General features: G+C 43.4%; 1 protein-coding gene across 1 annotated transcript in view; it reads right to left on the reverse strand.

Moving 5' to 3' along the window:
• BMPR1A (bone morphogenetic protein receptor type 1A) overlaps positions 1–25,243 on the reverse strand; it is a 1,674,184-nt gene that overhangs the window by 1,381,212 nt on the left and 267,729 nt on the right. Inside the window, exon 3 of the mRNA XM_044056589.1 lies at positions 15,804–16,019. Coding sequence (XP_043912524.1) covers positions 15,804–15,882 — 79 coding nt within the window. The 5' untranslated portion in view covers positions 15,883–16,019. The remainder of the gene's footprint in view (positions 1–15,803; positions 16,020–25,243) is intronic.

Below are 25,243 nucleotides of genomic sequence, written 5' to 3' on the forward strand. Positions count from 1 at the left end.
TAATAAACTGTTGTTTAGACAAGCAATATCAGCTTGAATCTGGTTTCTTATTGTAGCAGGAACGCTAAGTGATCTTTGACATGGATCTCTCAAAAGTTACGACAACAGTCTATTTTAGTAATGTGTACTCCAATATCATTCCTGTACAACTAATTTTCCCCTTTTCTTTTGATTTGAGACTATTATACATCAGGATACTTGTTATCTTACAAAACTTACATTTTGACCCACCTTTAAAATTCAGCTATTAATAGTAACTACTTTCCTCCAATCCTCATCTGCTAAAGTATATTCTTGGAATCTTCATTGGGCTTTAACACTTTTGCCCCTTATACCCTTTTCTGCACTAGTCAAGGTCCTCAATCCCCCCAAGTGTGATGTTTCTGGTTCTAGATAAGCCATTTATTGACTACCTTAACACTAACCCTGGTCCTTCACTAGCTTCTAATTTATGGGTCTTGAGAGAGTTTAGAATTTTGACAACTTAATTCCATTTCCTAGTTACTGGTTTGTTTGGCTATTTGCAAGAGCTAACTGAATAATGCCTTATGTGTTCTCAAAGTTGTCAAACTGGCATTCCAACTAGTCAAGAATGCTTCTACAGTAACTTGAACATCTCTAACTCCTCCTCTGTGAATGAGTCTACTGCTCACACTCCCAGAAGACATGTTCCCAAGTGCCTCCAATCTCTTTTGTCGCATCTCCAGCGGAGCTGGTTGAGAACATGTGAGCCAGTCTTAATGGTGTACAGAAAGACTTGTGCAGACCTTTCCATCTAAATATGTAAAAAGTATTGACTTAGTTGTCAGTCTAGAGGCCTCATATATTTCAACCCACTGTAAAACGATATTTGTGCAATCAAAGTCCTCTCCCAACCTTCCTTAAATGTTGAGAGTCCTCAAAAATTATCATGGAGCAACTGATACTCAACACTAAGTAATTTTTATCTGTGTTTGTGGCAGTCTTTGCTTCATTAAAAAAAAATTATCATCCCTGGAATATTCTCCTCTCCCTCTTCTTTCTTTAATCATTTCTTTGTATTCCACTATTATCCCTGAGAAAGGCAGGAATTATTTCAGTTAATCTATTAGAAAAAAAAAAACTTTGCATCTTCCCACTTCAACGGGTTACCGTATTTAATTGCTACTAGAATATGGGTTAATTCCCAAGATCTTTCCAAATGCTGCTAGCTTCAGGAGGTCCTCTACTCATTTTTCTTCACAGTGATTCTAATGGTGTCAACACTACTGACCAGGCTTAAAAGCTTTATGCCCTCTCCACAGGTAAAGTATTAGACTATCTGCCCTTGCAAGCCATTTTAAGCCTAGCCAATTTTGCTTTTGGTGCTCAAATGAACATATGCGATTTGGTATTAGGCTGGCCTTACCCATCCCATGGTTGATAATTAAACATTACCCCCAGTAAGAATAACTTTTATCACACCATAAATAATCTGAGGGGACCAAGGCATGGAATTAAAGTTTTAGAAGTGTCCTTTGCCTATTGGTAGTAGAGGGGGCAGTTCAGGGCTAAAATTTCTGTTTCCTATCCATAGATCCAAGTTGCATGAATATAAACGGGGATGAGCTTTGTTTTACATGGCTGGGGAGTGTGTTCCACTGCAGCAGTATCTACTGCAAGATAAATCTGTACCTTTCTAAACTGTTATGTACATGCTGCACAAGAGTTTTAGATCCCTTGCCTATTTCTGATGATATTTGACTTGCTGATGTGCAGTAAATCCATCATTACTGGAATGGAAAATGTCTTTCCATGCAAAACACAGGTCAACTCTTAGCAGTCTGTGGATACAGAGTATAGTGACAGGGCTTCGTGTCCGTCCATGTTGTTTGGGCATTATATCCTTTAAGCAAGGTATCTCTGTGGGTGTTCCAGCTGTATGTATCTGAAAAGATACATGTCAAAGGGGGTATTCTTTCAATGATTGGCCTATTGAGGGCTGACTAAAAGGGGGAAAATGACATCCCTACATCTACACACAATCTCCATTTATCAACTATGCAATACAAATAGACTTTCTTACAGCAATGGACATGTGTCTTATGTGCATAAAGCTCAGCTGTATTATTTTATATTTTTCTCTGGCTCTGAGGCTAAATGCCCTGCTTCTTGTGAAGTCCTACAGACATCCCACTATGTAGTGCGGCTACTTTAAATTTAGGATAATAGTCCTCCATTTTCAGAATATATAAAGCCTTAATTGGGTTGCTTTAAAGTAATCCTTCAAGCTAGATAGGACAAGGTCCCCTTGGATCATTTGAGGAAGTTTATCCATCCTAACTCTTGGATGTTTACTTTCCCAAAGCAGTTTCTTCATTTCCTTATCAATACCTGCCCATTTCTCATGTTTCAGTTCATAAAAATAAATGCCCTATGTACTACAAGATTAAAGGTACTACAAACAGTTTTAGAAGTTGTATTTTTCTGTCTAAATCTATAGCCAACATTTGGTATTCTCCAATTTTCCTAATGATCTTATTTATCCTTAGTCTCCTCCCAAGTATGTTTTACTGTGGCTTCAGAGCTTTCCATCAACCAGATCCCCAAGTACTATTACCATCTTATATTTCCAGAAATGTGGGTAATTTTAAACCATTTCAAAGGTGGGGGCATAATTAACCAAAATTGCTTCTGTTTTCTTAGCAAGCATTTTATATTTAAATATTATGAATTTTAACAGCAGGAACAATAGGGGCACATTTTTCTTCAGTTTCACCACAAATATCAATAAACTGGGATAGTTTCACCTCCCCCTTGTTTCCCTTAAGCTCTGACATTCTGACCAACATGGCACAAGGCTTTAAATAAAGGACAAACAGATGGGAGAGTGGGCATCCCTGCCTTGTGGCCCGTCTCACAAAAAAAAAAATAAAATAAATAAATAAATAAATAAATAACCTCTCAAGAGTGCCAGTCCCCTACTTTAATCTGGCTTCTGCATTTTGATATAATGTTTTCATCAGATCTATCAGCTTAAACAGAAATTCAAACACCAACATTACACAAGATTATTCAAGCGGACATTACCAATCACGTCAATGTCCAATGAAAGAAGCATGAGAGACTTACCAGGGATTTCTGTGTCTCACTGAACCAATACTCTACTGATATCATCAAATGTTTGCCACCTTTCTAAGCAGCCACACTGGACAATCAACCTAGAGATAATTTTTGATAATTTTTTTGCTAATAGGGATAAAAATATTTTATAATAATGGTTTAAAATTTAAATTGGTCTATATGCTACAGGTTCCAAAAGGACTTCTTCCTCTTTTGGAATAACTGAAATAACTGCTTTTTTTCCAGGCTGCTTAGATAACCCTTCATTTAAAATGATACTCAACAAAGGCCTCCATTTTCCTATGAAAGATGTCCCCCCCCCTCCCAATTTATAAACTTATACTGGAAACCCAATCTTCCTCTTGTACCTTTTTCCTGTTTTTTGGCCCATAAACCCTTCTAAGTCCTCCAGCTAATTGTCAAACATTCCCCAGTCCTGCCTCACTGTTCAGTTTACATACACTTTAGTTTCTCATGAAGTTGTCCATACTATCAAGATCCGTCTCTCCTCAAGAGTAAAACCCCTCATAGAAAGTACAGTTGTGTACATTTACCATAAATGTAGATGTTTGAGTGTATTCACTGCTGCATTCATCACACTTGGGTTATCTGCCTGCAGGTAGCCCTCAGTCGGCCCGAATACCAGAGTCTTGGGATTTCTGCTTCGGATGTTGTCGCCTCTTCCATGATGTCAGGTCATCATGGGTATAAAACATGCAGCCGATGCCATTACATCAGTTTTTCTAGACCCAGATGTCAGCAGCCCCCAAAATAGGAAGCAATCACATGGTGTGGAACACCTCCAGTAAAAAGTAAATACCATTTCCATAAGATATGGCCAAAAAAGAGGATAGGTAGAAAGTAAAGAAAAGACAGGAGGCTGGAGGGAAGGTAACCAAGATTGCAACAGTGAATACACTTGAACATCTACATTTATGGCAAGTGTACACAACTGTACTATGTTCTTTGTGTTTCACTGTTGCAGTCATCACACTTGGGTTGATTCCCAAAGCTGAGGAAGGGTGGAGTATTAGGGCTGGCTAGCAGGCCTTGTAGGACTGCTGCAGCAAATTCAGCTCTGGATTTAGAAAAGAAAGGTAAGTAGTAATGCTTGGTGAAGGTGTGTACAGAACTCCAGGTTGCAGCTTCCAGGATGTCCTTGGTAGGGACTCCCCTGAGAAATGCTGTAGAGGTTGAGATAGCCCTAGTGGAATGAGGTCTGATCCCCTGTGGGGTAGGTTTTCCATGGTGTTTGTAGCAGAAATGGATGCAGTGTGCTATCCATTTAGAAATAGTTTGCTTTGAAATGGCCTTGCCCTCTGCCCCTGTCGCAAAGCTGATTAGCAGCTGGTCAGAATTTTCTGAAAGGTTTAGTCCTGTCAAAGTAGAACCTGAGCTGTCTGTGCATGTCCAAGGAGTGCAGGATCCTTTCCCTTTTATTCTGAGGATTAGGAAAAAAGGTTGGTAAATGGATGGATTGCTTTAAAGCCACACTGGATACCACCTTGGGCATAAATTATGGTTTAGCCCTGAGGGGAAACCCTGTCCACATGGAAGATAATGAAGGGTTCCACAGCCATAAGGGCTTATAACTCAGAAACTCTTCTTGCTGAAGTGATGGCTAGAAAGTAAGACTGTTTTCCAAGAGAGGAATTTTAATTCTGCTGTAGCAGCAGGCTCAAAAGGGGGAAGCGTGAGCTTTTCTAGTACAAAGTTAAGGTCCCATGCAGGAGTGGGAGCTCTCCTTGGGGGTCTTAAATTGCTAGCTCCTCTCAGGAACTGTTTGATCATAGGGTGAGAGAAGAGGAGTGGCTCAGTATTGTAATGAGCTATGATGGCATAGGCATGAACCTTAACTGATGAGAAGGCTAGCCCTTTGTGAAGCAGCTCTGCTAGATAATCTAAGATTTGAGGTAAGGTGGGCACAGCTGTGTCCTTTCCTTGAGACTGGCTACAAGAACAGTACCTTTTCCACTTTTCTGAATAGGATTTCCTAGTACTAGGCCTCCTGGCCTCAACGATAACATCCAGCACTGGTTTTGCTGAGGGTTGCTGGTGATGTATTCAGGGAATAAGCCAGGCTCAGAGTGTGCAGCTGAAGATGCAAAATCAGTCCCTCCTTCTGGGACAGCAGAGAGGGGGTCTGATGTAGGTGCTAGGGTGGCACTGCTGTTACACTGCATAGGAGTGGGTACCAGTGCTGGCGTGGCCAGTCTGGTCCAAAAAGGATTGTCCTTGGGCCTGTCCTGTTTGATCTTGAGTAGTACGTTTGAAAGGAGGAGCAGAGGGAGAAAGGCATAGATTGAGATGTTTCCCATGTAAAGGATATGGCATCCACTTTCCATGTTTGGCTGTGAGGATTTTTGGTGCAAAATTTGCTCAGTTAATGGTTTGGGGGGAGGAGCAAAGAGGTCCACCTCTGGTGTCCCCCACCTGTGTATTAGAAGTCTGAATGAGTTGGGTTCCAGTTTCCACTCGTGTGGGTCCATTAGATTTCTGCTTAAGTCGTCTGCCAGTGAATTCTGTTTGCCTGGCAGGAATTGAGCTTGCAGGTGCACTTGATTGCTCAAGGCTGTGTTCCACATAGGCATGGCTAACCTATTGAGTAGGTAGGAATGAGTTCCCCCCTGCTTGTTTATGTACCACATAACTGTGGTGGTGTCTGTCGTTATCAAGAGTTATCCTGGCAGGGTAAGGTGTTTGAAAGCTGCCAGTGCATTCTGTACAGCTAACATTTCTTTTTGATTGATATGCAGGTGAATTCGTCCTGGGCTCCATTTGCCTGCCATGTGAGCCCCCCATGCAAAGTCTGATGCGTCTGTTGTCAGGGTTTGGGCGGCGGGGGGTTGACTGAAAGGGAGTCTCTTGTTGTGGTTGCAAGCCTCTGCCCACCAAAGGAACTCTGTCCTTAGGCAAGGAATGATAGGAATCACTGTTTCCAGGTCCTGAGAATGTTGACACCAGAGACTTTTTAAGTACCACTGAAGTTTCCTCATATGTAGTCTTGCATATGGAATTAGAAGAATGTGTGAGGCCATGAATTCCGGGGCGTGCAGTATTTTTCTTACAGATAGCTGGGTTTGGGTGGCCAGCAGTTTGAAGTAATTTGTCAAATAAACCTGCTTTTCTGGAGTGAGGAATGCCATCTGGGAAGTTGTGTTCAAGCTTGCTCTCAGGAATACAATCTTTTGGCTGGGTACCAGATGTGATTTCTTTTCGTTGACTGTATACCCCAGAGAAGTTAGAAGTCTCTTTACAAACGTCAGGTGCTGAAGTAGCAATTCCTGACTGTCCGCCTGAATCAGGCAATCATCCAAGTATGGGTAAATTTCAATATTTCTCTGCCTGCAGTATGCAATGGCTGGAGCCAGACACTTCGGCTTATCTACTGCGCCCAGGGTATTCACAAAGGGAAGAGCAGAGAACCGATAGTGCCTGCCCTGAAACATAGACATTTCCTGCAAGATTCCCTTACGCGGATGTGCATAGATAGGCTTCTTTTAAGTCTAGGGTGACTAGCCAGGAGTCCTTGGCTAGCATAGGAAGCAGCTACTGGAGTGTAAGCATTTTGAATTTTGGTACCACCAGGAAGGTGTTGAGAGTTGACAGATCCAGAATAGGGCGCCAAGAGTTCTCTTTTCTGGGAACCAGGAACAGTCTGGAGTAGAAAGCCCGTCCCCGTTGCTCTGTTAGAACAGGCTGAATAGCCCTGATAATGAGAAGAGAAAGTACTTGCTTTTGGGAATCTGCCCACTGGTTTGGAGGAAGGTCTGGAAATCTGCTTGGGGTTGGCAGTGAGTGGAAGTAGAATCTGTATCCCTGGGATACAATGTTTAAGACCCATCGCTCCTGGGTAATATACTCCCTGTTTTTGCATGCAGGGTGAGTTTTCCTCCTAAGGGTGCAAGTACTTGGGCATGGCTGGGAAGGAATTAATGAAGTGTTCAGCAGCAGTGAGATCAACTAAAGCTATAGCTGGTGGGTCAGGTTTGAAATAGTGCTCAAAAATTTAAAAGACTCAGTACCTCTATACATCCTATCTTCTGTTTTAGGGGCAGCTGGGCAGGCAGTAATGCATGTCCTCTACAGCAGACAGAACAGGAGGAATGGGTGCAGTTTCTGGAAATGTTTTCTGCAACAACTCGTATTTTCTGGGGGTCTGAGAAACCTCAGTGGTCTCCCACTGAAAACATTGGCACATTCTAGCAATAGTCTCAGAGAAAGAGAAACCTCACAAGAAGGATCAGAAACTGAGCTGTCCCCTATGTCTGAATCAGAAATCTGAGGAAAAAAAACCTTTACCTTCCTGCTCAGATTTAGAATCTGGACTCTCTTGAGGGAAAGCAGTATTCCTCTTTCTTTTAGCAGAAACTTATTTACAAGAAGGATCAACAGGCTGAATTAGACCCTGAACCAGACTCCGTAAACTACTCCTGGTCCAAGGAAATTTCATACTGCATATCCACTACTGTAACAAAAATCATTTTTCGTCATAGTTTCCATGTAAGGGTATGGTGTCCAGATCCAGGGACACAACTGTTCAAATGAACTTGACACGTGTTAGGCAGATCAAGTATAAAGCCCCTTTAGACATGTACCTTGCCCAAACACTTACCACAACTGGAATGGCAACACTTTCTCATAAAAAAATAAATAAACTAAAATAAAAATCAAGGGCAAATTACAAAGACTACACAGACCAACTCAAATCCTTGTCTTTCTTCTTGGTATTATACAAGCTACTGACAGGCAATTTCTGCCTCGCATATAGTGCCTCAACAGACCCTGTTCTATCAGACTCATTACACATTTGCAATTCCAATGGCACCATAAACACACACTCAAGAGACCTCAATCTCTTTAGCAAACTTAACATAACATGCTGGAGGGAAACGTATGCATCACTATCGCTTCTACAGAAGCATCTTCTACTCCACATAAATTCCTGGCACTTCTCTTTATTTAAACATAATTTGGATGAATGGCTGTGTAACTGCAAATTCACTCCCAGTTTACCATCACTGGCCCTCATGGTCAAGTAAATAATGTAATTACCTCAACATATACTTGTTTGGCCCATCTTTGGATATTTATACAGCAAAATATAAGGGTAATAATTATCATAGGAATGCATGGCTAGTTTTATTAAGACCCTAATAGATCAAGAGCCAAGCAAGTACCTATGAACCTATGAAAAGATAGCTGGTCTATCACTTACCATAGTGAAAGATACAGCAGAAATTGCCTGTGTGTAGATAATACATCTATGCTGGCACCTCTGCAATTATGAGTACATATACTTGGCATTTCTTTGGATTTATGTTTAATTCAGGGGTACTGATTTCAGTGGCTATACACTCGATACAACTCTTACTGGTTTGTGTACATATAGATAAAATGCTATATTAATATTCGCCTACAAGTGGGATTTTACATGCGAAAAAAACAAAACAGTTGAACATTAGTTTTATGTGTAATGTTTAATAAGAGTACAAACACATTTTAAACCAACAGGCTGCTGATAAAAAGGAAAGTACAGTTTTGTACCTACCATAAATGTAGCTGTCCGATAGATATGCAACTGCAGTCCTGACATATGGGTTGTCCTGCCTCAGGCAGCCCTTCGGTCGGCCGGATTCCAAAGTCTGGGTCCGGCGTCGGCTGATGTCGCCTCTTCCCCGACGTCAGAGCGGCTGGGGTATAAAAGCATCAGCCGACGCCATCTTCTTCATTGTTTCTTGCCCCAGATGCCAGGTGCCCTCCAAGGAAGGCTAAATTTAGGGAATGGATAAAAATTCCAGACATACACAACAGTAATAAACAGATACACCATAACAGATATCCCCAGCTAATTTGAAAAAGGGGGAGTGGACCCAAAAAGAGAATTACAGAGGGGTAGGAGGGAGGGAAAACCTGACTGCAGTTGCATATCTATCGGACATCTACATTTATGGTAGGTACAAAACTGTACTATGTCCTTCAAGAATGCAACTGCAGTCCTGACATATGGGTTGAATACCATAGCCAAGCTGGGGGTGGTAGGATCTAAGATAAGGATGGTGTAGCTAAAATGCCCTGCAGGACTGCAGAAGCAAAGCCTGCTCGGGATCTGGAATATAAAGGCAGGTTGTAATGTTTGGAAAATGTATGCACGGAGCTCCATGTAGCAGCTTCTAGAATGTCCTTTGTAGCCACCCCGCTTAGAAAGGCTGTGGAGGTGGCTGTAGCTCTGGTGGAGTGTGGCCTGATATTGGCTGGCACACCTTTTCCATGGAAAGAGTAGCAGAATCTGATGCAGTTTCCAATCCATTTTGAAATTGTTTGTTTGGAAATTGCCTTTCCTTGTACTCCAGCAGCGTAAGCTACAAATAGTTGGTCAGACTTTCTGTTGGCCTTTGTTCTGTCCAAGTAGTAGCGCAATTGCCTGTGTATGTCCAAAGTGTGCAGAAGCTTTTCTCCTTTATTTTGAGGATTGGGAAAGAAAGTAGGCAGGTGAATTGCTTGATTTAGAGAAACCCTGGATATCACTTTTGGCATGAATGAAGGATTGGTTCTTAAAGAGACTCTGTCCTGATGGAAAATGAGAAATGGAGGTACTGCCATGAGGGCCTGTATCTCCGAGACTCTTCTTGCTGAAGTAATTGCCAACAGGAAAACTGTTTTCCAGGAGAGAAATTGCAATTCTGAAGATGCTGCTGGCTCAAAAGGAGGAAGAGTTAATTTTTCCAAGACGAAGTTGAGGTCCCATGCAGGCACTGGTGGTTTTCTTGGAGGTTTGATATTCTTTATCCCTCTTAGAAACTGTCTTAGCAAAGGATGTGAAAACACAGGTGGATCACAGTTGTATTTTGCTGAAATTGCTGAAGCGTGTATCTTTATGGAAGAATATGAAAGGCCATTGTGAAGCATTTCTGCCAAGTATTCTAGTATCTGTGGGATGCTCATTACTGATGCATCCTGACCCTTGTTGGCATTCCAGATGTTGAATCTCTTCCATTTGGCTGAATAAGTTTTTCTGGTGGAAGGCCTGCGTGCTTCCAGTAAGATCTCGAACTTTGTTGGAGAGAGAGACATGGGGAGAAGTCATGGAACCCTCCAAGCTGTCAGTTGCAATGTTCGCAGGTTGGGATGAACAGTCCTGTAATTGTGCTGAGTTATAAGCAGAGGCCATTGAGGCAGGAGCCACGGCTTGGTGTGAGTTATGCTCCTTAGTAATGGATACCAGTGCTGTCTTGGCCAGTCTGGAGCTATCAAAATGCCTTTCGGTTGTTCTACTTTGATCTTCAGTAACACCTTGGTCATTAATGGTAGAGGTGGAAATGCATATATTGTTAGAGAATTCCAGCTGAAGGAGAGAGCATCCATTCTCCAAGCTTGAGGATGGTGTGTCCTTGAGCAGAACTTCTTCAGATGATGATTGAGGTGAGAGGCAAAGAGATCTATGTCCGGCCTTCCCCATGCATGAGTTATTTGTGAAAAAATGTCTGGATGCAACATCCATTCGTGTGGGTCCATAATGTTTCTGCTTAGACTGTCCGCCAGAACATTGTCCTTGCCTGGGACAAACTGGGACTGCAACTGTATGTTCAGTTTCTAGGACTTTTCCCAAAGAGTCATTGTTAGTCTGCAGAGGGGGTAAGAATGGGTGCCTCCCTGTTTGTTTATGTACCACATGACAGTGGTGTTGTCTGTCTTTATTAGCAGATGACCTTGCTGAAGAAATTTTCCGAAGGCCTCGATTGCATGAATCACTGCCAACATCTCTTTTTGATTGATGTGCAGATGCAATTCTCGGGGTGCCCATTGCCCTTGAATGCATCTGCCCTCCATGTGCGCCCCCCATCCATGATCTGAGGCGTCTGTTGTAATGATTTGGCTTGCTTGAGGTTTGTTGAAAGACATGCCTTTGTTTAGCTGGCTTGCTTGTGCCCACCTCAAAAATTCCTTTTGTAGACATGGAATGAGTGGAATAATTGCTTCTGCATTGTGGCTGTGTTGAGACCATAAACTTTTTAGGTACCATTGTAGTTTTCTCATGTGTAGTCTTGCCAGTGGAATCAGAAGAATGCAAGATGCCATGAAACCCAGGGCCTGCAGGATTTTCCTTGCAGTCATCTGGGTGTGCTTTGCTAGGCTTTTGAAGTAATCTGGTAATTGTTCTTGTTTTTCTTCTGTGAGGAAAGCCATTTGTGAGTTTTTGTCCTTTTGGCTCCTAGAAAAATTATTTGTTGGGATGGCAGTAGTCTTGATTTTTGAATGCTGACTGTGTATCCCAAAGCCTGTAGTAAGTGAATGACATAGTCCAAGTTTCTTATCAAGGCTTGCTTGCTGTCCGCTTGTATAAGGCAGTCGTCCAGGTAAGGGTACATTTGTATCCCCTGAAGTCTGCAATGTGCAATTACTGATGCCAGGCATTTCGTGAATACTCTGGGCGCAGTAGATAAGCCAAAAGGCAATGCTGAGAATTGATAATGCTCTGACCCTGCAAGAAATCTGAGGTATCTTCTGCAGCTGTGTCTGATTGGGACATGCAGGTATGCCTCCTTGAGGTCCAGAGTAACCAGCCAAGACTCCTTGCCCAGCATGGGAAGAAGTTGCTGTAATGTCAGCATTTTGAATTTTGGCACAATGAAAAAAGTGTTTAGAGTGGACAAGTCCAGTATAGGTCTCCATTGCTATTCTTTTCTTGGAACAAGGAACAGTCTTGAGTAGAATCCCTGGCCTTGTTCCTGAAGAGGAACCTTTTCTATTGCTTTGATTTGTAGCAGCTTTGAAACTTGTATGAGTGCCTCTGCCCTTTGATTTTGTGGCAGGTTTGGCATGCCTTGTCTTGTTGGTAAGGTATGGAAGTGGAACCTGTAACCTTTGTCTATTATGTCCAAAATCCATTTGTCCTTTGTAAAAACATGCCAATTTTTTGAAAATAAAGATAATTTTCCGCCTAAAGGTGCTTCTCTTTGAGCCTTGGTCGGTGTCAAAGTCAAGTCATTGTGATTGTCCCTGTGGAGCAGTAGAAGTCCCTGCGCCACTTCTCTGATTAGTTGGTTGCCATTGGCGGCCCCTGTAGGAGCCTCGGTATTGCCCTCTACCTCGAGCACGCCTGTTTTTTCCCCTTTGGAACTTGTCAGTGTCTGGAAAGGACCAATTCTTCGAAGGCCAATTCCTTCTGAACCTTGGTGGCTGAACCTGGAGGAAATCTTTGACTGTTTGTACTGATTTAGCCTTTTCCTCAAGTGATTTCAACACACCCTGTGCATTAGCACCAAATAGCTTGTCTTTTTCCAGAGGTGCATCTAGAAGCTTTACTTTAACATGATCTGGCAATGTCTGTTCTTTCAACCAAGCATGTCTACGTATGACGGCCCCTGTCATAGCTGCCCTACATGAAGCTTCCAATGCATCATAACCACACTGAAGAAAATGATTGCTAACCTGCTGAGCATTATGAACCAAATCCTGCAAGGCCTTTCTATCTAAAGGCTCAGGAGAGGCTAACTTTTTCTGCAAATCATCCATCAAGAAATCCTGATACTGAAACATATGAAAAAGACAGTTAAGTGCCCTCATGGCAAGGGTGGATGAGGTATAAACTTTTTTACCCCACCTCTCCAGGGACCTAGATTCCCTGTCTGCGGGCAAAGGATTTTTGGCCGTGGAAGTGGCCACTCCTTTGGGCCCCTGAGAAATAGTTTCTAGATCAACAGAGTGGGCCTTAAAGAGATGTTTATGAGTTTCAGGAACCCTGTAATATCTGTCTGGCTTGACAGGAGCAGGAGGGAGAGAATCAGGAGAAGTACTGGAGTCTGAGAACACATCATCCAATACATCTAACACTGGGGGTATAGCTAAAGCCTGTGCTGGGGTAACTTAAGGAAAGTCCGAAGCCTTTTCCTGGAGTCGGAGAAATCCTGGCCCTGTCACTGAAAATGCTCTCTCATGGAGTGGAGAATTTCCCCGAAAGAAATATCCTCAGGAGGAGAGGCAGAGGGAATGGATTCATCAGCATCAGAATCCTCGTAGGCCGGGAAGGATTCTTCCAGGGAATCTGAATGGCCTGACTCACCAGAGGCTTCATATGAGGAAAGGGTATCTCCCTGCTCAACCCTAGGCCTTTTGTCTGAAGGCGGCTGAGAACCTCTGTCTGGATGAGCCTGAGAGCCCCTGATTAAAGAAATTAGATCTGCAGCTAAAGTCATGATCTGTTTATCAGAAGTGGGACCCTGTGAAAAAGATTTAGGAGGGTGAGACTTAGCCTGGCTGGCAGCCTTAGCATGTGTGTAGGCCTTGATGGACATAGACACAGGAGGCCTAGCTGCCCCATGTGCTGGAGTAACTTTGTCCACTGGTATGGTGTCAGGCAAATCTTGGGCTTCGGTTTCAGGAGGAAAATCAACAACCGGCACCGGGGTAGCCTCCGGGACCGAAGTGTGCGGTAAAGCGATGTCGTCGGCCTGGAGCGGTTGAATTACTGCCTCCGAAGAGACCGATGCACTCGCAGTAGGCTTTAGCGTGGTGTCGGTGGAAGTCGCGGGCCGCGATTGTCGGTCCCGGTCCTTCCGTTTTTTGGAAATATGTGCTGCCGGTAGTTCCGACGGCATGATATAGGATTAATTTTCCCAAAAAAATTCTTCAGCAAATTCTGCCCGGCACCTAAGTGTGCGCTTATTGAAGCAAGCACAGGCAGCACAGGCCGAGACGTCGCGGTCTGGGCCGAGGCAGGGAAGGCAGTAAGAATGGAAGTCCTTATGAGGTATTTGTTTACCACAAGACAAGCAATTATTAACTTTTGCAGTTTTAACTGACATCGGCTGAGGCAAGAAAAGGTTCCCCAACGGGGTACTTAGCTTTTTGATGACTTCGGATCTGAAAACACAGGAGCTGGCCGACCGGCACATGCGAACTGCTTCTGCTTCGGGCACCGCGCGGCAAGAAAGACTGGAGAAGATGGTGTCGGCTGATGCTTTTATACCCCAGCCGCTCTGACGTCGGGGAAGAGGCGACATCAGCCGACGCCGGACCCAGACTTTGGAATCCGGCCGACCGAAGGGCTGCCTGAGGCAGGACAACCCATATGTCAGGACTGCAGTTGCATTCTTGAAGGACATCAGCATTTTCTTAGTCCAATACATCTCAAGACGGTCAGTCTAGCTTGTGGTTTCCTGTATCCACGTGGCTTAAAAAAAAAAAAGACCATCTCAAAGCCTTGTTTTTAAAAATTACAACTAAACGTTGTGAACTGATGACATTCCTAGATTTCAAGGGTCAACAATACAAGTCCACATGCGTCACCTTAAGGTAACAGAATTTTCTGTAAAACATGGAAGTCTCCTTCAAATTATCAGAGATGACTTATTCCATTCTAAAGGATATGAAAAAGTACAAGCAGTTAGTTTTTTTTTTTTTTTTTTTTTTTTTTTTTGCTTATGCTTACTAAACTTGGAAGATTCTAGTTAACATGCCCAAATTCAAATGCCAATGAAAAGATGTTATATTTAGTAATTTGGGTCATAGTGATTTCTGCTGTCAATTGCCATTAAACACCGAGTAATAACATGCATCACAACTGAATTAAAATGCCAAAGTAAAACAAGTATATGACCTGTCTTGTACTGCAGGTTGCACTTAATGTCTTATCTGCCTGTCTGTTAACGAATTCCTATTTTTCTAATAAGTAAATTACGTCACATCTATTTATGTGTATGTTGATTACAGATAAAATGTCTAGTCTAACTAAATTAATCACCATTTTCTTACAATTTTATATTCATTTAAGCATCCTGACAGCCTAGTCAGTACCCTGTATACAACTAAGTCTTATAAATTTAATTAAATTTATGCCCGTAAATCAACTAATATCCATTGAGCCAACATTGTGTCAAAAATGTTCGTCAATATCTTTAGTCAAAGTGCATATTAAGTCATAAAAACTAGTTAGCAAACCACAAAACAATTCCTCTATTTTTCACTTCCCTTAGTCGTGAATATTACAAAAAAATTTAGCTTTAATTAGCCCATAGGTTCATAGGTGTGTACTAGGCTAATGGCCCTGGAGCCTACATAAGCCTAGCCCAAGAAGATTCCTTGGCATCATGCCACCCAAAGTTAGTTCCCAGTGTCCCTGTCAAGCAAAGCCACTGAAGTGATCCCTGGGGTGAACTTCCTATTGCCCACCCACTCAAGATTTCTCTTAAAGAGGGCCAGTGAAGTGCGCTGCTTGACGTGAATGGGAAGTTTGTTCCAGAGTATGGGAAGTCTCTGGGTTAGAAACCTGTCCCTCCAGCATGTTCTGTTTATTGTGGTAATGAGGTTTAGATCTCTGGAGCATGTGGCATGGAGGGATTAGGATTTCTTTAGGTGGAGCATACCTAGCAGCTCTGGGTCAGACATGGCTTTGTAAAACAGGCACTGGCCAGAGGTCAGGATCGAACTTTGTAACTTGTGCATGGGAGGCAAACACCTTAACCGCTGTGTTACCTGGTCACCTTAAGCTTTCCTCAATAAGTGGTTGACTCAACATTAAGACAGGCAATTTAGTCTTTGGTGCCACTGGCAATATTGTTAAAAATTCTGTCTACCAGTCAGTAAAGCATGCACTTAAATGAAATGTAATGAGGCTTTCCCTTAATAAAGCCAGTCTCAAGCTTTTCAACCCCATTAAAAAAAAATCACTTAAGCTACTGCAAACTGTTATAGCAATTGTAAACAATCCTGACTAAACTTACCTTTAACAAAAGAAATGAGGATGACACACACACCAATCACTATGAAGTTGAGTTGAAAATCCACCATTATTTCCAACATTAAAGTGATCTGAGCAGCAGTCAGCTTCAACAATCAACTCCAAATTTCACAAAGACCAACTTTCTGAGACCATTTAAAATGAACAACGTGAGAGGGCTTTAATGAACACCACTCAGAAATTCTGTCTGTTTAGTATCCTGAAACAAAAAGAAAATTACAACTTAATTATCACATGCTTAAATTCTTAACACCCTTTCAACACTTTACAGAGGATAAAACCTTACTGACAGAATGGTGCAAAAACAGTAGTACTGAAACAAACACACAGACTTCTTTAAATCTAAGTAGTTAAAATACAGCATTAATATCACTGCTAAACATCCTGCCATCTTAAATATCCTTTTTCTATTATCACTGTAGCATTGCCATTAAATGCATGTTATTGTTTCACATACCGTTTGATGTTTTTGGAGGGATACAAAAAGAAAACATTGTGATTTCTTAGGACAGTATGGGGCAATAGCTTTAGGCAAAGAACTGCCATTCCAATGCTTTCATTCAGAAGTTTATGGGTTGCAGCTTCTACAGGCTACACTTGGACTTTGCAAAGTGACAGAACAGTTGTGTAAAATCTTACCATAAGAGAAGGACATCTATGGTCATGGTAAGACTTTACACAACTATTCTATGGCCGCCTATTCTCATGTTGCAGTATTCATTACAGGAGAGAGTACCCAAGGCTATTAGGTTCATAGGTGTGTACTACGCTAATGGCCCTGGAGCCTTTACAAGCCTAGCCCACAGAAGTGCCCTGGCATTGTGCCGCCCGTTAGTTCCCAGTGCCTCTAACTACTCCACTGGAGTGATCCCTGGGATGAACTTTCTATTACCCATCAGCTCATCAAGATTTCTCTTGAAGAGGGACAGCGAGGTGTTCTGCTTGACATGTATGGGAAGTCTACTACAGAGCATGGACAGTCTCTGGGTCAAGAACCTGTCCCTTCAGCATGTTCTGTTGACTGTGGTAATGAGGTTGAGGTCTCTGCAGCATGTGGTGCGAAGGGATTCGGATTTTTTAGCTGTAGCATTTCTAATAGAGCTGGATCAGACATGGCTTTGTAAGTCAGGCGAAGATCGCCTCAGAGTAGGCGATATGAGACAGAATAGCTGGAGTCTTCAGTCTGTCCGTGTAAGAGACGTGTTCAATGCCTAGGATCCTCTTCGTAAGATACTTCTGTGGCCTCTCCAGTTGTTGCAGGTCTCTAGTGAGGTACATGCCAAATGGGGCATTATACTCAATGATTGGTCTAATGAGGGAATAGTAGAGAGAGACGAGGACCTCTTTCTTCCTGGATGGAAAACTCTGGGTAATGAGATGTGCCACATAGAAGGACTTTCTGACCACAGTGGCAATGTGGTGGTCGAAGGAGAGGTTGCTGTCAACCTGCATCCTCAGATCTCTTATAACGCCTTCAGTGTTCAGAGGGCTTCCATCAATGTGGTAAATTAGTGGGAATTGCGTTTTTACCAAAGGAGATGACAGACTTTCTGGCATTAAGCTTAAGGCCATGGTTTTGATACCAGTCATTGGTCTCAGTGAGGCCTTTCTGAAGGCTGTCTGCATCACCTGAGAAGTTAATTATGCCTCCCAGCTTGCAGCCGTCTGAGAACTTGGTCAGCCAAAGTCCCTTTGTGTTGGCCTGGACTTCTGAGAAGTAGATGCCGAACAGGAGAGGCCCCAGGACCGATCCCTGTGGGACTCCACTCGTGACTAGTCAACAATCGGACTTGGGAGTCTACTACTTTCACACTGTGTTCCATCTGTGAGCTGGTTTGCAACCCACCTAGTGATATAGGAGTTGATGCCTAGCTTGAGGAGTGTATCAATAATTCCAGAGTGAGGAATGGTATCAAAGGCCTTGGCCAGATTGAGGCAGGCTGTATGCAGAGCCTTACCCTCATCCACAGCCCTGGTGACTGACTCAAAGAAGTCAACCAGGTTGAACAGGCATGATCTCCCTTTCACAAAGCCAAACTGTGTGGGATCTACAGTTTGGAGATTTCCTACATCTTTGTTAATCAGGTCCATGATGATGCGCTCCACAGCTTTACATATCAGATTAGTCTGGCTAATGGGGCAATAATTCCAAGGGTCTGTAGTTGCTCCTCTTTAATGGAGAGGGATGAGTGCTGCAGCAGTGTGCCATTTGGTAGGAACAAAGCCAGAGGTGAGCCTGTGACTTAAAGCACACAGATGTGGTGCCAGTTCACGTTGTAGTTCATGTAGAACACAGCCAGGGATATTATCGTGTCCCATGGAAGCTGAATTCTTGGCCTTGGACAATGCAGCTTTAACCTGTGCTGCAGTAATGCTGGGTGGTGCCTGGCATTCTTCCGGTATTGTGATTGGTCCTGAGGGGGGGGGGGTGTAAAGCTGACATTGAATCTGTCAGCCAGTATATGTTGGCAATATCTGCTGGCTCAGTACAGCAGGTACCATTGTGCAGTAACTCAGACCAAATCTGGGTACTGCCGTGGAGGTTCTTGATATAACTATAGAAGGCTTTGTGACTGTTTTTAGTGTCTGCCGCAATTCTGCCTTCATAGATGGCTTTAGAGAATTTGACAAGGGATCTCAACTTTTGGTTGAGGCTAATAAGGGGGTTTTTCCAGTCTTGGGACATCACCCTTTTCTGCAACAGTTTTTTCCTTCTGTTGTAGAGTTTATTAATGGCAGGAGACCACCAGATTGGCTTCCTCTTTTTGGAAGAGTGTCTTGGTTCTGTTGGGTATGGCTAGCTCCATGCATTTATGTACATGTTTGCACAGTGCATTGGTGTATGATTTGGCAGTCATGCAGCTATTGTCCATCGGCATGGGTGCAGTGAAGTTAGCCACCTCTGTTTTTATGAGCCCAAAGTCAGCTTTGGAGAAGTTTTTCAAGGTGGTTACCTTTGCGGGGGGGGGGGGGGGGGTTGTAGATTTCCATGGTGATTAGTTTACGGTTGGATCTGACCAGGGTGGGATTGACTACTGGTGCAGAGCAACGGTCGCCCATGTTAGTAATAACCAAGTCAAGGATGCTGCTTTCTCTAGTGGGGATCAGAATGAGCTGGTCCAGGGCATTGGAACTGATGAATTCCAGAAAGCATTGGGCCAGTGTATTGGTGCTTGAGTAGCTTCCCAGTTGATGGAGGGGAAGTTGAAGTCTCCTAGTATGAGAGTGTTAGGTTGGACCTTGATAGATTCCAAGGTGCTTAGGAACATGGAATGAGAGTCTGGGGACATGGCTGGGGACCTATAGCAGGCTATGACATGGATCACCATCTTACTCAATGTTAGTTGTACCTGAAGTATCTCAGATGCGTTATGCTGGGCTACTAGTCTGGAGGTGTGCATATCCTTTATGAATCTGGAGACAACACTGCCTTCGGAGCTACGGTCCATGTTTCTGGGTAGAAAGGTGTGGAATGTGTTATAGCCTGGTAGCTCAGGGGTGCTTTCTGCCGCTTTAAACCAGTTCTCCGTTACAGCACAAATGTTGATGTTCTCCATTTTGAGGAGTGCTTCGAGCGAGTGCATCTTGAGAATTACACTTCTAGTACGGAGCAGCATTTCCCTTAGATTGCATTTATTTATAGCTGTTGTGATGGTAATTTGGTCTTGGAACACTGCCTAAAAAAGGCACTATAGGGGTGGCAAAAACCTTAGCCAGTACCTGGAAGCCCAGGGGTGACAAGATGCAGGCCATCTCTGGCAAAGCATTGAGTTCGGTCAATCATGTCATCCCAAGCAGACAGATAGTGGATCCCCTTAGAATGACACCAGAAACTTAGCCAATTGTTGAAGTCAATCATTTTCATTTGTACTGCAGTATCATTCCGGGTGATAGTAAGATACTACTCAGAGCTAAAGTCATACCTGCCTGGGCCACATAATCTGACAGCTCCATCATGTCTCTCCATCTAGTCCAGAGAGATCTCAAGTTATTCACACCCACATGGACAATGACAGAGTCATACTTGTACTTGTTGTGGAGTGACCCAAATGCGTGTTCTATGTCGGATTCTGGCATCTGCTAGACAGCTGTTACCTTCTCCTTATTCAACCTAGTGAGTGGGACATCAGTGTGCCTCATTACTGAGTCACCTATGCTTAGTGTACTGGGCAAAATGTTTAGGCTTAGGTTGAGGGGCACACTGTGGAGGTGAGCTGTGTCTCTTGTGGTTCGTGCTGTGTTGTGGTGGTAGAGTGCGTTTCTGTCTTGGAGGCCTCTGCTGTTTGGGTAAATTTCTATTGAGAGCCTCCATGAAGGTGGGTGTGTGGTTTGCGTTTTTATGTGAGAAATGTGATGTTGGGTGTTTTGGAGGGCTGTGTGTTCCATGTGGTGTGGCCCAAGTATTGACCTTCTCCTCTTGACCAGCTAGTCTGGTCTTGGCTGGAGAGTGCGTAGCTTCCAATTTGGTGATACAAGTGCATCTCTCAAGTCTGAGTGTTGGCAGGTAAGAGGAGAGGGTTGTCTGTGTACATGAGGCAGTTGCTACACTGCCTCAGAATGCCCAAGTGCACCAGGTTAATAGGAGAAAGCACAGGGAACTGCCCTTCAATCATGCCAAAACTACTCAAGTACTGGAGCTATTTCCGTGAACTAGTGCTGATGGCACTTGGGTGTGCTACAATTGCTACAAAAACGTGTTGGAAGTGCAAAGCGATTAAACTATTTGAAGTACAAGAGAAAAAGAACCAGCAAGATTCAAGGGAAAAACTTAAGAGCAGACTTTCTGGCATCAGTGATAGTTTACCTCAACTCGGCACCGCTAAGTCGAGCTTAAACAAACGTAAACACACAAACGCAGGCTTTTAAACCAGAAAGTTTAAAGGAATGGAAAAGCTGCCCAAACGGCCAATAAACTACAATTTCTGGGCCAGAAACCACTCCTCCTGTGATAGATAAGCTACCTAGTGCTTACCACTCCCACTGCTAAGCTAGAAGGCTTTCCTCCAACACAGAAAGGCTTGGGGGTCTCAGAAGCTTACAAACAATCCTGGATACAGCACATCTATATCTGGACTAGACTAGTTACAGGAAAGGCGGGAAACTAGCTTAGATTATTTATTTATTTATTTTTTTAAGAAAAGCAGCTAAAACAGCAGTAAAAACCATTCAAATGCAGTGCAAGCTAGCACACGAGTGTGTAGCAATACTAAAGCAAATACAGTTTAAGTAAATGCAATTAAATTAAAAACAACTAAAAGCAAGTGCAGAAAGCAGTAAATCATGAAAAAAAAATCAAACCATATTCCCTTGGGTGGTTGGTGCAGAAGTCAAGGAGACCCTATAGAATAGATCTGGCAAAGCCAGCTCTGGATCTGGATATTAAATCCAGTTTGTAATGCTTGGTGAAGGTGTGAACAGAAGACCAGGTAGCTGCTTCTAGAATGGTGGCATGGTCCAGGCCTTTGAAAAAGGCTAAAAAGAAGCTGCAGCCCTAGAGGAAAGAGCCTTTACTTTCAAGGCTAAAGGCTTGCCATGGAAGTCATGGCAAAAGGAGATGGCCTTTGAGATCCATGAAGCAACAGTTTATTTAGAGACTGCTCTGCCTAGAGCTCTAGGGTGAAAGGAGACCTGGTCTGATTCCCCAATGGACTTTGTTTTACTCCGATAGAATCTGAGCTGCCTGTGCACATCCAAGGAATGAAGTTTCCTTTCTGAGGAATTCTGAGGTTATGGAAAGAAAACAGGCAGGTTAATAGATTGGTTCAAGAAAAGCTCATTCACTACTTTAGGCATGAATGAAGGATTAGTCCTGAAAGAGAAAAGGTCTTTGTGGAAAATGAGGTAAGGCGGAATGGCCATGAGGGCTTGGATTTCAGAGACCCTCCTGGCAGAAGTCAAAGCTACTAACAAAATAATTTTCCAAGTGCAAAACTTAGGAAAGCTGAAAAGACTGGCTCGAAGGGGGACATAGTCAATTTCTCTGGTACAAAATTAAGGTCCCAAAGTGGTAGAACTGGTTTCCTAGGAGGTCTGAGATGCAGAACCCCTATAAGGAACAGTTTAACCTCTAGCCTAGATGCTAAAGGGGGAAGCACAGGTAGACAAGTAGAAATAGCAGACAAATGTACCTTTACAGAAGAGTATGACAATCTAGAGTGCAGGAGCATACACAAGTAAGCAAGGACCATAAGCACTGGGACTGCCAAAGGGTCCTTATTTCCTAAGAACACCACCTGGAAAAATGTTTCCAGTTTAAATGTAATTTTTATTGGTGCTAGGTTTCCTGGCCTCCTGCAAGACTTTCAGTACGTACTCAAGAGTACTGGTGGTGAAAAGGGATCAAAAGTTGATCAACCATAGGGTCAAGTTCAGGTTGTGAAGCTGTGGGTGTGTATCAGAGATCCCCCGTCTTGTGTGAGCAGATTGAATTTTTGAGGTAATTTGTGGTGATTGCCCCTGGCTAGCTGGAATAAAAAAGAGGGAACCAATGCTGTCTTGGCCAAAAGGGGGTCACCAGTAGGATTTATGGTCTGTCTTTCTGAATCTTCCGTAAACCTTTCTGAATTACAAATATTGGGGGAATGCATACAGGTACATCTTTCCCAAACAGGAGAAGGCGTCCACTTTCCATGCTTGTGGAACGCCCCAGTTGTGTACAACGTCCAGAAACACCTCCCTGTGTAACATCCACTCATGAGAAGGTGCCATGGTTCTGCTTAGAGTGTCTGCCAATACATTTTCTGAGGTTGGAATATGAACAGCAAGTAGGTGAAGTAAAACAGAACTGGCGAGATTCCAAATCTGAATTGCTAGAGAGCACAAAGGGTAGGATTTTGTCTCCCTGCTGCTTGTTGACATACTATAGCACAGTCATGTTGTCTCTGATGACTCAGTTTGCCTGGTAGCAGAAGCTGCTGAAAGGTCTGTAGGGCCAGGAGTAAGGCTCTCATTTCTTTTATGCTGATGTGATCCTGTAGTCTGTTCATGGACCATGCGCCCTGTGCTGGCTGGAGCGGAGATGGTGAGGTGTCTGTGTAGACATGCTGTACTGGAGTAGGAATTTGCAAGGGGAGTCCCTGACTTCTGTAAAATTGTGAGATCCACCAGCCAAGTTCCTTTTTCAGACATGGCAGAAGAGGAACGGTTGCCTCTAGGGACTGAAGGTGGTGGCACCAGAGGGTTTTGCAAACACCAATGAAATTTCCTCATGTGAAATTTAGCCAGTGAAAGCATAGGAATCAGAGAAGCCATATGCCCTAGGAGCTTCAGGAACTGTCTGGCTGCCAAGGATAAGAGGGGAAGCAGGGATAGGAGGTAGTGAAGCAAGCAGTCTTTCTTTTGTTGGGGAATGAAGGCAGTCATCAGAAAGTACAGTTTTGTACCTACCATAAATGTAGATGTCCGATAGGAATGCATCTGCAGTCCTTACAAATGGGTTGTCCTGTCGTCAGGCAGCCCTTCGGTCGGCCAGATTCCAAAGTCTGGGTCTGGCCTCGGCTGGTGTCGCACTTCACCCGACATCATAGCTGCAGTTATTCGGGTATAAAGGCATCAGCCGACGCCATTTTCCTCAGTGTTTCTTGCCCCAGATGCCAGGTGCCCTCTTGGAAGGCTAAATTTGGATAAATGCCAATGATTCCAAATAGTAGAGAGCAAACACAAAAAATAAGCATGTATGTACATATATACAAACAAATACACCATAAAAGATTCCCCCAGCTAGCTATAAGATGGGCAAATACCCTAGGAGCACCACAGAGGGGAAGGCGGGTGGGTAATCCTGACTGCAGATGCATTCCTATCGGACATCTACATTTATGGTAGGTACAAAACTGTACTATGTCCTTCAAGGATGCATCTGCAGTCCTTACAAATGGGTAGAATACCATAGCCAAACTGGGGGAGGTGGACAAATAAAGTTATGGTGTAGTTAGGATCCCTTGCAAAACAGCAGTGGCAAAGCCTGCTCGGGATCTAGAGTATAAAGATAAATTATAATGCTTGGCAAATGTATGCACAGAGCTCCAAGTAGCAGCTTCTAAAATGTCCTTGGTAGCCACTCCTCGTAAGAAGGCTGTGGTAGTGGCTGTTGCCCTTGTAGAGTGAGGCCTGATGTTCTCTGGAGTTTTCTTTCCATGGTAGGAGTAACAAAATCTAATGCAATTTCCTATCCACTTGGAGATTGTCTGTTTTGAAATTGCTTTTCCTTCCCTTCCTGTTGCATATGCTACCAGTAGCTGGTCAGTTTTTCTATTGCCCTTGGTCCTGTCCAGGTAGTAGCGTAATTGTCTATGTACATCCAAGGTATGTAGCAGTCTTTCTCCCCTGTTCTGTGGGTTAGGGAAGAATGCAGGTAGGTGGATAGCCTGATTTAAAGAAACTCTGGAAACCACCTTAGGCATAAAGGAAGGATTTGTTCTCATGGACACTCTATCTTGATCGAAGATCAGGAAGGGTTGCACTGCCATTAATGCCTGAAGTTCAGATACCCTTCCTGCTGAAGTGATTGCCAGCAGGAAAGCAGTCTTCCATGATAAGTATTGCAATTCTGCTGTTGCTGCTGGTTCGAAAGGAGGAAGTGTCAATTTTTCTAGCACAAAGTTCAAACCCCATGCTGGTAATGGTGGCTTCCTAGGAGGCTTTACATTTTTAATTCCTCTCAGAAACTGTCTGAGCAGAGGATGTGAGAAGACAGGAGGATCCAAGTCGTATTCTGCTGAAATAGCTGATGCATGAATCTTGATGGAGGAATAGGACAGGCCTGTGTGGAAGAGCTCTGCCAAGTATTCCAGAATGATGGCTATGTTTACCAGTGACACATCTTCTCCTTTTTCAGTACTCCAAATGAGATATCTTTTCCATTTTGCTGAATAATTTTTTTCTTGTTGAGGGTCTGCGAGCCTCAAGGATAATGTCTTTAACCCTTTGGGATAAATTTGGGTTAATTGGTCTTATGCAATGTTCCAGGCAGTCAGCTGCAGAGTTTTCAGGTTTGGATGCAGATTGTTGTAGTTGTTCTGTGTTAACAGCAAGGGAACCAGGGGTAGTGGCCATATTTGTTCCCGAGACATGCTCCTCAGTAATGGGTACCAATGTTGCCTTGGCCAGTCTGGAGCTATCAGAATGATCCTTGGACGGTCCTCTTTGATCTTCAATAGCACTTTGTGCATCAATGGAAGTGGTGGAAATGCATATGCTGTCAGGTTTTTGCAACTGAAGGATAGGGAGTCCACCTTCCAAGCAAGTGGGTGGTACGTCCTTGTGCAGAATTTCTTTAGTTGGTGATTGCGTGGGGATGCAAATAAGTCTATTTCTGGGAGTCCCCATTTTCTTGTAATGGTTTTGAAGACGTCCGGATGCAGCATCCATTCGTGGGCATCCGTGGTAGTCCTGCTTAAAATGTCTGCTAGGACGTTTTCTTTT

This window comes from Protopterus annectens, chromosome 14.part0, assembly GCF_019279795.1.
Source record: "Protopterus annectens isolate FY-2018-M chromosome 14.part0, PAN1.0, whole genome shotgun sequence".
NCBI classification, from domain to species: domain Eukaryota; kingdom Metazoa; phylum Chordata; order Ceratodontiformes; family Protopteridae; genus Protopterus; species Protopterus annectens.